We start from the raw sequence: 15,151 nt of genomic DNA on the forward strand, positions 1-15,151 counted from the left end.
TCAATGTTTCACTGTGACTCACAAACGTGTTCTACTTTTCACAGGTGGTGTACAGCGGGAAAGAGTTGAATCACCCATTTGGGATTGCGCATTATCAGAATTACATATTCTGGACGGATTACATGAACGCCTCGATATTCCGTCTGGATTTGTCATCTAATGATGTTACACTAATGCGGGCGGAAAGACCACCTCTCTTCGGGATTCAGGTTTATGACCCGCAGAGCCAGAAAGGTAAATATGAATATGTATGCTGTATGCCGTAATGAATTCTTGAAGTCTTGCCAAAGGCTGCAGTGATATAGAACTTTGCTTTCTAGAAGCTCAAGGATTTAAACCTTCAAACTTCTGAGGGGTGGTCTGAGTCTTTATATATCACCATTCCATAGCTTTGCCCAGAGGCCTAACCCTGTTTTGGCACACACTTGTTATACTGTACGATATATGGAAATAAAATATATCACTCCGCATGTGTTCACCTTTTAAACAGCTGAACATTCTAGAAACTAATGCCACACTGGCAAGTCCCTGAATTTGAATAAATGCTTTGCAACTGATATTCCCAGAGTAGGATACTTAATGGTAATTTTAACCTTAAGACTTCATGATCCAAGCATTTTTGGGGCCTGGATCAAATAAGCCTAACTTCTCTCATATTTTAAAGGCTAATTTGAAGGCATTTGCAGGACTTTTGAATGATTTGTCCTTCTGGGGTTCTGGATCCAGATCCCCTTTTGTCTTCAGCGACAAGCAATTATTTTAAAGAACTGGGCAGCTTTTTTTGGCAACTATACACAGTGTATGCCATTTTTCTCCATCGCTCTACCATGCAGAAATATGTACATAACAATTATGAGAAAATTAACTAAGGCTAAGTGTACATGAAAAGGCATCTTTTTCTCCACTATTGGCTTTCCGTCCACACTGAGACAGCATTTTTGTTCTGCAAAACGGAGATTTTTGAAGATGCTGTCCCAAGTGAATAAACTTCAAACTGCTGTTTTTGTGTTGGAGTGTACACTGTGGAAAAAGGAGATATTTGACAACGATGGCATATGTTTAGTCATTGTCAATCAACAGTAAGTGGTGAGATATTTTGCTAATAAGATGACTGTGCCAGTAGAATGGCGTGAGAACTTTATTATGTCTGGTCTTTCTGTACTCTCTCAGTGAGCTTTTATTCATCGTAACCATGCGCAGTAAGATGATTTTAGCATTTTCTGACAAGAAATGCTTGAAAGCGGAGAGTGTATTCAAATGCACCCGGATTCATGTAGACAGATTTGCACCAGCTGATGATGAATTCTATTGCTCGTGTTTTGTGTCATGTAAACATTGTACTTTATTTGGTGGCTTAACTCGTTCTTGACTGAGTATGGCATTGATCAAAACTGACCTCCTAGTTATATGCGTCATTGGAGCTAGTAAGGTGACTGAGGGTGATAATGAATGTTTGTTTCTGTCTTCGACTTTTGCTGAAGGTTAATCGCTGTGACGGCTCCTGTAGAGTTACTCATATGTTGCCTCTGGTAGAGATGCTAAATGTCATTCTTAATGACACCCAGCCAATGGCAGGCCAGAAATGGCCAAGCCATCTCAAGTACAGTATGAATGTAAATATCAGCATTGGCAATCTAAATCAGGCTTAAATTGTTCTTAAACTTCAATGACCAAGCAGGGGTGTATTGATGACTGCTGGCTGTTTAAACAATATCTTCAAGTGCGCTATTTCCTTGCCAAACAATGAAACTTATCCGCAAATGGGTCTCGGAAAGGGTATCCAAATGGGACTTTTTAATGGGTAGTGCGAACATTTCCAAGGTGGTTGATGGTTGTAATTCGTATTATTTTATTCTTAACAAGCAGCTTTAAAATCATGTTTACACTACTGATTTTGTCCAGATGTTCTGTGCACCATTGCGGCACCTGTCAACTCAACTGTGCTGAATATATAATAACCTGGCAGAGCATTTTAGCTTTTAGCGGAGATTATGGGGATTTGTTTATAAAAATAGCTCAAATCCAAACTTCACTAACCATGTCTGGCTGTTGTACCAGTACTTGTGCAACATCTGTATGCATTTTAGATATGATAATTAGCGTGCACTCATTAACTCTTTCTTGAGATGTCACTGAATATATATGGTACATGTTGACTTAGCATATCAATGCTGCTAAGTGTATGTTTCAAGCATATGGGAAAAGCAAATGGGATAATGTTTGCTATTTATCATTTTACGAGCTTCACTAAGCTCTGTTCAGGAGTTGAGTTAGAGTTGTTGTCACGTTATGCTACATTAACTCGCTACGACTTGGGTATCATTTGCTCAGAACTGTTATTCTATGAAATGGTCAGTGATTTCAGTTTAAAATCTAGTATTCACATAAAATGTTTATCGTTGGCCTGAGGAAATGATCTAGATATCTGAACGGTTTCGCCTTTTACTGTAGCCAAAAAAGACCTTTTCATACCTACTCCGCATTATAATATGGTGCATCGTGATATTTTGGCAACTAAAGTTAAAAGCACTGTGTTCAATTAACGTGATCTGCTTTAATCCACATTAATCTCTGCAGATGATTCAGTGGACACATGGTCCATAGTGTCCAACTGATGTCATCTTCACTGGGAGTCTATGCCAGATATGCATGTATCATTGATTTTAATGGAGAAAGATCAATGTCCATTAGACAAGAAGCTCTGAGCATGTCTCCCTTCTGGATTCTGTACTTAACTGGGAGTGCTTTTCGCCTTGGAAAAAGCATTTGATAGTTTATTCGGAGTGCTTGGACTCTTGAAGTCTATGGTAACATTTTATTTAGCACTAATAATCTTGTTTCTTGCGAACTTGTGTAGAGTAATAAAACGCTACAAAAAATATTATACTGCACAGTTCTACAACTGAGCGAGTCAAAATTGCTCAAAAATGACGTTCGAATATTCCCTCTAAAAAAACACATATATTCGAACTATTCGAACATCTGGTTGCGCATTTTTGTCAATGACGCGACAAATTAATACAAAGAGACATGACTACTTGTATAGGTAGTTTATTTAAGTTTAAACATATTTGACAACGTATTACCTACACAAAAACAAGTAAATCAACTAATGGCCAAGACCGCAGACCTCACTCTCGCTCGCTCGCTCACTCGCACTCGCAGACACTCTTTTTCTCTCTCGCCCTCACACTCTCTGCGCATAACGGTTTAAATGAACAACAACAATAAACAAATGTTGAGTGCTGATCAAGAGTTTTGTGCAAGCAATTTAAGGTTGCGACTCTTGTCCCAAATATAGCAGGCTTCATTCAGTGATTGAAACAAATATTATTAACATTAATTGAAGTTTTACAGTATATAGAACCGACATTGAACGCTCCGAGCGAGCTGTGCTGTGGTAAACATGGAACTTTTCCTTGACATGAAACGGTAAATAATCAAACCAGTGGAAGCCTGCAGTGCATGAAACTGCTGTATCTAACCTACCTTATTCATGCAATATCTATTCAGTCAGTACAATAACATTTTTGGGTTAAAATCACTTTCTCTGCTGCGGTCGAGTTGGGCTCTGCACTTTCTGCCATCTTCCATGTGAGTCAACTTTCAGCAGTGACGCTGTGCCAGACAGTGCGACTCCTGTGACCTGTCCCTGACCCCTCAGGCAGCGCGCCACTCGCAAAGCAGACAGCCGCGCCTCGGCGTGTTTTTCCACATTCGAATATTCATTTTCACCTTCGAAATTCTGTTTTTTAAAACTATTCGAATATATATATAGTTCAAGTACAATAATCAGGTTACTGTGTGTTAATCTTGTCCTTGCATCTGTCCTTGGTTTATTTGACATCTTCACCTGTGTATAATGTCTCCAAACTGCATTTATCTTTCTTTTTGTTTTTCCGCAGGTAATAACCAATGTTCTGTGAATCACGGTGGCTGCGGCCCCTCGGCTCTGTGCCTCGCCACGCCGGCAGGACGTGTGTGCGCCTGCGCAGATGGTCAACATCTGGAGAAAGATAACATCACCTGTTCATGTAAGCTTCCATTAGTCTTTTGGGGAAAAGTTATCATTAACCAGGCATCTGCAATCATTTGCATAATATGAGAAACAGAAATATTACTGGCCACTGAAAAATTGTCTGGTTAGAGCTGATGTAATTGACTGTTATTCTGAATTTTTTTTCCAATTTTTTTTTTTAATCATCATAATAACAATGCCATTGAGTATGTGGTAGAACAGAATATGCAGATTTTGTTGGCACCCACAGACTAGTCAATAATGTTGGCGTTTGTGGGAAATATGACTGCAGATCAGATATGTTTGTTAAGCTGAATATGTCCATTGATTTCCAATTCCAGTGGGGGAAGTAAATGCCTCGGCTCAACTTGCGGTTTGGCTGCAGCCGTCTTTGTGTTTGTGTTTACATGTGGTTTGGCTTTAAATCCATTGTAAACTCGTGTGGATCCTGTTTTGCTTTTTATTTTATGTGTCATTATACGTAACAGTGGATGTGTGCGTGTCAGGTTTAAACATAATTCAGAACTGAAGAATTGGCTAACTTTACAATGTAAGTCTACATTTAAGTACTGAATAATATTAACAACGTGCTTATGGTTATAGTTAGGAATGGGGTTTGGTTTAGTTGCATGTAATGTACTGTTACTAATACATTAAGTATATGTAACAAGGACACTACCAAAATTTTCACTGACCCCAACACAAAAAACGAATAAATAAATGAAATTAAAATAAAAGTTTTAGTTGAAAAAAACGTAGGAAAAAATCCAAGTCCAGGCACTCAGTGGATACAAAAAGTAATACAAAAGTCTTTATTAGAGGGCTAAAAATTTTAAAAAACACCAACGCGTATCAGCCCACTGGCCTTCATCAGGGTGTTAGTGACAAACAAACAGGAGCAGTACTTATACAGTAATTGATTTCAGGAGTGCCACTCTGGCACGTGTAACACAACTCTTTGGCCACTAGAGGCAAAAGTTAGGTTCATACAAGTAACAGGCAAAATACAATAAATAAGATCTCTTAGTGGAAAAACAACACTTCAAGTATCTAATATTCTCCACACAATATATAAGATCAATAAGTGTGAATAGGCTACAGTTACCTCTCATAACTCTAGTGTCATAGACAAGATGATTCAAAACAGCATTAACCAGAAATGGGTACTACATTCGACGACAACAAACTGTACCTATAGAGGCACAAAAATCACAAAAAAGGTGAGAGATCAAAATCCTCATTAAGACCTGGATGTTTGGTGGCCCTCAGAGAATAGATCCAGTATGTCTCCCTTTGTTTGAGACGTCTAATTATGTCCCCACCCCTGGCATCAAGGCGAATAGCCTCAATGCCCACTACTCTTAAGGTCAAATCCCTCCCATGATTAGCGTCCATATAATGTTTAGCCATTGGATAATTGATATTACCAGTCCGGATGGCATACCGATGTTCAGCTACCCTGTCTCTTAATCTCCTTTTGGTGAGGCCTACGTAAAAACAACCACAGGGACATTCCAAACGATAGACAACATGGGTAGTATTGCAATTTATAAAGCTGTTAACAGTGTAAGTCTTGTTATTAAAAACATCAACAAACATGTCAGTTTTAGTCATATTCTCACAATAATTACAATTACCACAAGGAAAGTTTCCCTTGGGTTGGCGCAGCCAGCATTCACGTTTAGGAGCAGGGAGGTAACTCTTTACTAATTTATCTTTAATTGTGGGGGCCCTCTTGAAGCTAATCCCAGGGGGTTCTGTGAATATTTCCCGTAAAGTCGGGTCACATTCAATAATGCTCCAGTTTTTTCTTATAATGTGTTTGATCTGAACAGCCTCCTTGCTGTAATGAGTGACAAAATAGGGTTTCTGAGTTGACACTTTTTTGGGTCTAGACTGGAGCAAGCTCTTCCTTTCAAGTGATTGGGCTCTATCATGAGCTTGAATCAAAGTTTGTGACCGATAACCTCTTTGTCGAAAACGCCGCTGCATATCCGTAGATTGATTTTGAAAATCCTGATCTGAATCACACATACGCCTTAGTCTCTGGATAAAAGTTTTAGTTGTTTTTGATCCATGTGACCTTAATAAATAAGGTTATGACACCAAAAACTACTAGCCTAACTCATACATTTTAAATATTGTTAAAGACAGTCAGTATTAAAATAAGAACAAATTACAAATAGTGTATTATGTGCAAAAATTTGTTAAAATCACATTACATTCTAACATTGTAACATTACAATTTAAAAAACAAAAATAATGATTTTATTTTTAAATTCACTAAAAAAAAAAAAAAAAAAATACAAACAAAAGCACAGAATAATTAACCTGACATTTGATTATGTCTACCTCATTACAATAGTCACTTTACAGTTACTGCTATCATAAAAAAAAAATACACTTACTTGTAGGTTTAAAATTCTATTCTAAATATGGCACATTTATTGTTCATCAAAAAATATTTTAGCAATATGTATATTTTAGTCAGAATTATTGCGATCCTACTCTATTGAGCCCGTCTGTTTTTCGCGCATGGCCGCGGCGGCGCTCGTTCACGGAAATCTGTGGAGTTTGGCGGAAATTCACTTCTGACCGCAAAATGGAAATATTTGCACGAGTTTCTAACATTTACAGGTGAAGAATATACCTGTGAAATGTAGGTTATGCACTGTGGAAAGCACAACATCTCAAACACATTACACATCTATCTATCTATTACACAAGTATCGGGTCAGTAGGTTACATGTATCTGTCATCTGCATCTGCGCTCTTCATGATGACGAGGAAGTGTCAGCAATGGATTAATTGATTTCTAGCCCTTGCATTAGCTTTACTACTAGATATATTTATGGAGATGAGAAATAAAAACTTGCCCTGTTCAGCTATGATCAGCTGTTCGGCCGAGCTTTCGATGTTGTTACGGAAAGGCCGAAGCTGATCGGTTGGTTTTTGTCACATGACCTGCGGTGCGCTTGCGGCATTCTGAAAAGTTGAGATTCTGTCATCTCGCTGCGCCTGGAAAAAACTTTGCGCCTACATTCGAAATAACGAACTTGAGCGTGCAGAAGACGCGATATGTTAACGGCCCCTTAAACGAACAGTAAATGTGTAGTCAGCGGCGGCCTTAAGCATCTGGGGGCCCGTTTCAATAACTAATATGGGGCCCTACCCACATTAAACATAAACATAATAGAGCAGAAAAAGCAAGGATTCCTGTTGGTTTGCATCAATGGTATATTTTTTTATTACGTGCACTTTCAGCTTCATGAACAGGCAGCTCAACATAGAAATAATCCAACCTTATTTTATTAAAACTATATACAATTATACAGCGTTTTACGTTGGAATAAGCCTCGCCCTTTCACTCAGGGCAACTTCACTGCTTAATTGATTTGCGCAGTATATTTTCAGCTGTCTGGGCTGACTTTAAAAAACAGCTCAAACATCCCCTCAACTTGAATTATTTAACAAAAGCAAAGAAGAAAAAGTGTCTGACTGACACTGAACCGAATTTATCATAAATAACGATGGACTCCGCGTTATTTCAGCACCGATTAAGCCGTTCGCGCGGGTGGTAAACGTCGCCATGGTAACCGCGGCACGAGTTCGACCAATCAGAGATGTCAGTGTTTTGCTTAGAATTGTGGGTAGTGTAGTATTTCTCCAGAAGATCGCAAATAACAAGGTTGATTTCATACCTTCTGGCTTTTATAGACCTTATGTAGCCCCGCCCCTTTTCAGCGTTGCGCTCATTGTCTTTTGACTTCCGGTCTGTATTTTCACAGCGATCTTGCGTATTTATGAATGAACGGCTCGTTTTAAAATCTTCGCGGTCCAGACATCTGCTTTAAACATTACAATCCTCATGATAACTTTCGTTAACTTTACATTAAGTAAATCCACTTCAAAAGCGAATTATTCCTGGACAGCAATGCCATAGAAATATACAGAGCGACTGCAAAAACGGAAGTTGAAAGACAATATTCTAAAGATGGCGGCGCCCTCGTTTCTCTGGCGCATAAGGTCTATAGGAGCAGAAACTTTTGTTTCACAACCTCGTAGCTTGTGGTCAATCTACCTTGGATGGTTTAGACATTATGGCTGAAAATCAATATCCTACGGAGAAAATGAATGGGATTTTGCTGGTCTGTTGGGGCCCCCCTTGGAGGGCGGGGCCTGTTTCAATTGAAACAGGTGAAACATAGGTAAGGCCGCGTCTGCGTGTAGTTTGTAGTGAGGTATGTTGTTATGGAAAGAAGGAGGCGGGAACCAGTGAACATTTAATCACTTTAATAATAAAAAAAAACACAAAACGAAAGTAAAGGCGGAAGCCCCTCATGGACAACTGCCGCACAAATAAACAAAACATAACATCTGTTTAAGCCCAAAGAGACGTATTCGCACGCTGTAAGACGCAGCACGCTTTGGATGTGCGTTGCTGCGCACACAAAACTTATCACACATTGTGCGAGTACGCGAGTAGGCTACTGTGCGCTTGAATATTTAAATAGGCGAGGCTTAAAAACACTCAAATGAGCATCTTCCGTGAAGATGCAACACTGGCCCAAGTGTCTTTCACGCTGGCCCTGGGCCATCGGGCAGTCCTCCCAGCTAACAAAAAGTGGTCTATTAGACGTTGAATAGACGTAAATCTTCAACGTCTAATTACGACTTTTCAACGTTGAAAACAGGTCGATCTTCAACCAACGTCTTGATGGAATATGTAAAACTCTTAAAATTTATTTGAGATAATAATGAACATGGTTTGGTTATTTTAGCATGTATAAGACTTACCCTGTCATAGATTATCAGTTGAAAACATGTGGTATCTTAGATGATCAGTTGAAAACACGTAGTCAAACAGTCCGGCCGAAACTACTTAGTTGAAATCACGTCGTAAACCAGTCCAAGGCGGACCAACTTATTTTCAACCATATTTCAACGTTGAAAGACGGTAATTGTTTACTGGGCTTATTGTCGAGCGCTGCACTGTAAAATAAAGTGTTACCAAAAATATAAATAATACATTTATATTATAAATAATACATGATACAATTTTTTTTACTCACGGGCGTCGGAAGCAAAAAAAATGTGGGTGGGTCATCCTCCAGAATATTTTTTACTTTACAGAATTTTATACTATATATAAAATATACACTTAAAACTTTTGAGGATACTTAAACTACATTCATATTGCAATTTTGTTAACATCATCCTTTTTACAACCTCAAAACAAAATGTAGAAATTTTAAAATGCGTTCTCAACCCTGGTGTGTGTGTCTATGTGTGTGTGAGAGAGAGAGACTGAGAGAGGAGACATAAGTGTGTGTGTTCTTTCTCCAACATCTTGTTCCTGCCCTTTTACAGCCCCATCAGAGGTCACTAACACAAAACACTGCGGCCCAGCGGAGTTTCAGTGCCAGAACCAGCGTTGCATTCAGCTCTCGTGGAAGTGCGATGGGGATGATGACTGCTCAGACGGCAGCGATGAAGATCCGTTCCTCTGCTGTAGGTCTTCTCATTTTTGTAATCTAACCACATACGAACAGAAACAAACAATGGGAATTTCCCCAGCAATGGGAAGTATGCAATACTAAACATTTCTAGTATGCAAATTATTGTCATATAGCCTCACTGTTGCATGTTAGCACATACAATTATCATACAATTATCATATTTGATAAATCAGGCTTTTATGGCTCATATATTATGATATAGGGAGCTAAGAATAATGGAGCTCATATTCGAGGAGGAAAAAAAAAACACCCATTGTTTTATTCAGAGGCCCAAACTGAACAAACATTTGCAATTGGTGTAATTTGGTGCTGTAGTTGATATTAATATGACCAAGAAGTAAGATTAAATTCTGATAGCTTGTAATGTAAATCAGTGAGATCTTTCTAACAATATAGCTGACTACTTTAATTAAATGCATATAAATATCAGTTGTCACTCTATATCTCCCAATAATATGCATTAATGAGATTATATTTAAACGCTTAGCTTTATGATCAAAGCTCTGCAGTTTTAATTGTGGGGGGCAAAACATATAATGCAGTATAATATAATATAATAATATAATGATAAGCCGTGTTTCCACTGTCGGGCCAAAAGAGTGCGTGCCAGGGCCAGCAGCGTTTCCGACGAATACCTTGGTCTAAAGCGGGCCAACTCGGGCTTGAGGAGTGGTTTTGAACAGAGGTGGAGTTTACCTGAGTCTGGAGACGCCAGCGCCGCAGATGATTTCATATGCCAGCTAACATCAGCATTAAAGACTTTTAAAATCATTTTAGCTCAAAAATCACTTTTAGACAGCAGCGAGTGTTTGAAGTAACTTCTGTTTATGATCCAATGTGGATTCTGATCAACGTATAAGGCAGAAATATGCACGCTAAACATTACCATAGTAAACTTGGTAAATATGACTGCTTGAAGAAATCAGACAAATCATCACAATCGTGTATTTATTTGATCTGTCAGTACTTCTCGTCTCTTTATACCGGACTGTCTGATATCCATATTCAGATCCGCATTTGTCATAAAATAAAGCAAAGCTTCCTCTATTTCTCTGACTGAAAATAAAAGCTCCTCAGGTCGTATTTTTTGGTGGCATATTTGTAGGAATGATCATTCTTTCTAAATGTGATGTAAACTGTCCTGTGACTACAAATAAACAGAAACAGATGAGACTGAATGTGTCCTCTTTCTGTTGTGAAATAATGGTAAAGCACTTTATTTCTGTGGTAAAACATTGATTGCTTGGGTTTTAAATATTTAAGTAAACAACAAAAATGGCAACAAACGCTCTCTTTTATCACATTCGTTTTGTGAACCAGTGATTTCTTTTTGATTCGTTTTCTGATAAAACTTCCATTTGTTGGTGAAATGATGGGTTTGTGTTCCGTTGTTCCAGAGAGGTGTGTTACGGGCAAGTTTTAGTGAAGCGCTGAAGCTATTAGACCAGCCCACAGTGGAAAAGCGGCTAGTAAGAGATATACAAATAAACGTTCCTCAGAAGCATGATGTATCATAAACAGAGTTCGGGGTAATGCGTTTCAAGTAACATGCATTACGTAATCAGAATACTTTTTTGATGTAACAAGTAATGCATTACTTTCCATAAAAAGTAACCGAAGAACGTAATTAGTTACTTTTTAGGGAGTAACACAATACTGTAACGCGTTACTTTTAAAAGTAACTTTTCCCAGCACTGATCATATTTGTTACTTTTTCATGGATAATCAAGTAAACCTAAGTTGCTTCAGTTCAGTAAGTGTTCATCTTGAAATATTACTAACAATATAAAAGTTATTCTTACATTGACTATAAAAATCAGTAAAGACTTCACAGCAAAAAGAAACATGTTCCCCAACCTGATGTGGGACTATTTTAGAATTATACTAAAATGCCTGGTTAAAAATATTATATATTTAGATATATAATCAGATTTAAGAACTGATATACACCTCCAGCTACTTTGGAAAGAAAGGTCAAGTTGAGCATATTGCATTGTGGGATACAGGATGCCTCATGGTGTGCTCAGTTTGCATTCTACACAATTTGACAAACGTAGCCTAGTATGTAATTCAGAACATATCTCAAAACTTTTGGACACCCAGATGCTTTCAAATGAATTTGTGTTGCCAATTGACAGGCCGTTTTTTTTTCTCCTCAGCTAATCGCAGCTGCCCAGCGGACCAATTTAAATGCTTGAACAACCGCTGCATCCCAAAGAGATGGTTGTGCGACGGCACCGACGACTGCGGCAGCAACGAGGATGAGTCCAACCGCACCTGCTCAGGTGAGTTTCACTCTGGAGCCCTGTCCTACATGAAGGGCCCCGTATACACGCCCAACCAACCGAAACAACCTCGCCAACCGGCCCCACCGCTGGGAGATACATTGATCGCTGTAGGCGTCGCACGCTCAAAGCCAGCGCCAATGGAGAATATGTTGCTTTGAGAGGAGAGGAGAAGTCTTACATGACACCCCTGTATAATTTCCCGCCGGTACAGGCACACGTGTCACATGTTCCCTCCGGTGTGCGAGCGAAATGAAACTAGGTTTGCCATCGTAATTCATCATGCACTTGGTGGGATTTACACATGACACACATCTGTTTCGGCTCAGTGAGCTTGAGTCCACCGTGAGAGTTTCTGCATCTTGCGATGGGCCGGCGGTTGCGAATGAACGATTTGGTCAAGTTTACACCTCCTGGAAGGGTCCGGCATCTAATTTACTTTTAGACTGAACCATATCCTGCAGTCTAAATCTCTAGAAGACATCCCCGGAACAAGCCTCCCTGGGGGTGGGGTTCCTGACATAAGGATAAATCCGTAATCCGAAACATCAATATCCCAGTAAAGATGCTGTGTTTAAGCCACATTGTGTTTTGGGGCTGTATTGCAACACCTGATAAAAGGACTGGTGACAAATTTCACACATTTCGCCAACAGGCATCGGCCAATTTAATTTAGATAGCCTAGAGACAAAGTTCTCCTTTGTGGGTAATACAATTTTCTAATCTAATCTTTAAAGGTAGAATTAGGAGAAAATCAATGACAACTGTTTGGGAGAGTAGTAAAGTGGAAGGAGAATTTGTGCCAGCTTGTAATTTACAGTCGTCTTTTCTGTTGAGGGAAATTCAAGAGTTTTGGCCTGAGTTCATTACTGCGGCTTTCAGACAGAAGTAAAAAATCTGTCTGAAATCTATAAATATATACTAGAATATATTATGCTTATTTTATGCTTAATATTTGGATTATTATTATTATTATGCATAATATTTCCAGGTAATGAGATTGAGATGAAGAATAGAACATTTTAATATTGTTTATTCTTTTGTGGCAAAAAAAATGCCACTTTACATTCAAAACAAGATGCAAGAAATCCTTTATCTTAAGAACTGTTAATTAACATGCAACCGATTAGTTCCCAAACTTCTTGTCATGAGAGACTTAACAATAGTTTTCAAAATTGTAAATGTAAATGCTCTTTTTTCTTGATTATTTTCTTTATTTGAACTCCATTTTGTCTTCAAAGGCGCCTTCAGTACAAGGTTGCGTTCAAACCTGGAATTTCAAAATAGCATCTTGAGGGATCTAATTAATCGCCTACGAAGTGAAGGAGAAAAAAAAAAAAAAAAAAAAAAAAAAAAAAAAACGTAACTCCTGCTGTAATTAAATTGCCTGGAATAGTAAGACTTGTAGGCTGAAAGCAAGAAATAATAAATAAAATAGAAAGGTTTCACACATTTTGCACCCACTGAAGACAGTCTCCTCAGTTAGATCATTAAGATCAATACTTTTTGGCAAGCTGAAGACTCCCAAGATGATGCTCAGATGAAAACGTTCTCATTAACAGAGTTCAAAACACACCTACCAAAAAAAGTGAAATTTAGCGATTAAAATTGGTAGAAATGAGACCCAAAACAAACTTCAGGCATAGCTAAACCATGACGAACTAGCTTTTCTAGCCAACTGACACATCATTCATTCATACCACCATGTGCGTGTTTCATATTTTAATTTGTTACTATTTCTACAGCAATATGCATAAAAATCAGTAAACAACCAAACTTCTGGTCTGTTCGGCTGTACGTTCCAGTTTGCTTCCCTCTTTCAAAGCTTCATAAACAAGCACAACCTGACCTTCAAAGGTTATTGAAACACCTGCAGTCCGTTTACAGCAACACCGGAAAATGCTGGAAAACCAGGGACTCTTCTATTCCTGGTTTTCAATCATTGATTACATTTATTCTTACATCAAACACAAAGTAGATACTTTGGAGAATGTTTGAGCTGCTCATTTACATAGACTGTCCATCTCAAATCTCAGGAGACTTAACTTTATCTTTCTCCCACTATGAATATGTTTTGTCCTACACCATTTTAGAGTGTTTCACTTGCATTTGGAGCTAAAAATAGATGTGTGTGAAGTATAAAATGTATTTAGGAATACTGGTGCAAATAAAGTCCCAGCAGGTCCTTAAAAATTCAAAAAAAAAAATATTTTATCATTTACTGAATGAGCAGCTGCAACACTAATCATTGACATTTTAAAATAAGAGTCCCGGTGCACATTTATTTATTTATTATTATTATTTTTTTAATCTGGTTATTATTGGTATTTTAGTTACACAATAAAATGTATCTGCCATTTAATTCAACGTAAACTATTGTATACTCTTCTGTCTGGGCTTCCCTGTCACAGGAAGGAAAGTCTAAGAACATTTTATATATATATATATATATATATATATATATATATATATATATATATATATATATAATATGCACAAATACAAACTTTTATATTCTAATACATTTAAACATTTTGCTTGTAAATGTCTCTTTGTCTCTTTGGGACAAACACATTATTTGCGCCCCTAAAGTTTTTTAATACGTTCCTAAATTTTTCAATGTTAGTGTCAAAGCCCTAGATTTCCTTCTTTCTGTGACCATAAGTGGTTCTGCCGGTGCGTTAACCATCTGCTAACTTGCTTATAGTGTCCTTTGTTAAATTTTGACCAAGGTTTGTTCAGATAATTCATGCCTCAAGGGCCACATAACTCAATCTGAGCATCCTTGATTCAAATATTCATGCTGTCCCCACTGTTAACAGATATCCGTGATGGAAAATAGTTATAATGGCCTTCAACAAAAGCCCACGGATCAGTGCTCAAGTTCATTTGTGAAGCCTTATTTAAAGCTGTTTTAAATAACTATCAAAATGCGCCCAGTGTGGTTGCAACTACACGCTTGTCAGTCCTTGACATTCACTGTGTTTTTGCGTCTACTATGTAGAGTTTCAAAGTTTTCTCGCAGTTTAACGCTCCAAGAGAAAACTTCTGAGAGATCCATATTAACCAAGTCCGTGTCTTCATAACACGGTTGATTCCAGTTCATAGACGCCAGATGTTGATACGAAACACATTTTGAACACTGCACCTATTCAGGAAAGACACAAACTGTAATATTGGATGTCATGGACTTAGGGGTTTATCTCTGAAGGCGATTACTCAATATTACGGCTCAGACTGGATACAGACCTGGAAAAGGTGAAAACAAATCCAGATGGCTTTTTTTAAGCATGGAAGAAAAAGACACTGTCCTGGGGTCCAAAAATTTG

The 15,151-nt window shown here is 38.1% G+C and overlaps 1 protein-coding gene across 1 annotated transcript in view; it reads left to right on the plus strand.

Annotated features, from left to right (window-relative positions):
- lrp1ba (low density lipoprotein receptor-related protein 1Ba) overlaps positions 1–15,151 on the plus strand; it is a 170,999-nt gene that overhangs the window by 14,768 nt on the left and 141,080 nt on the right. The window contains exons 10-13 of the mRNA XM_084116360.1: positions 45–234; positions 3,906–4,034; positions 9,389–9,529; positions 11,697–11,822. Of these exons, the coding sequence (XP_083972486.1) occupies positions 45–234; positions 3,906–4,034; positions 9,389–9,529; positions 11,697–11,822 (586 nt within the window). The remainder of the gene's footprint in view (positions 1–44; positions 235–3,905; positions 4,035–9,388; positions 9,530–11,696; positions 11,823–15,151) is intronic.

The sequence above is a fragment of the Abramis brama genome (assembly GCF_963993115.1).
Source record: "Abramis brama genome assembly, chromosome: 6".
NCBI lineage: Eukaryota > Metazoa > Chordata > Actinopteri > Cypriniformes > Leuciscidae > Abramis > Abramis brama.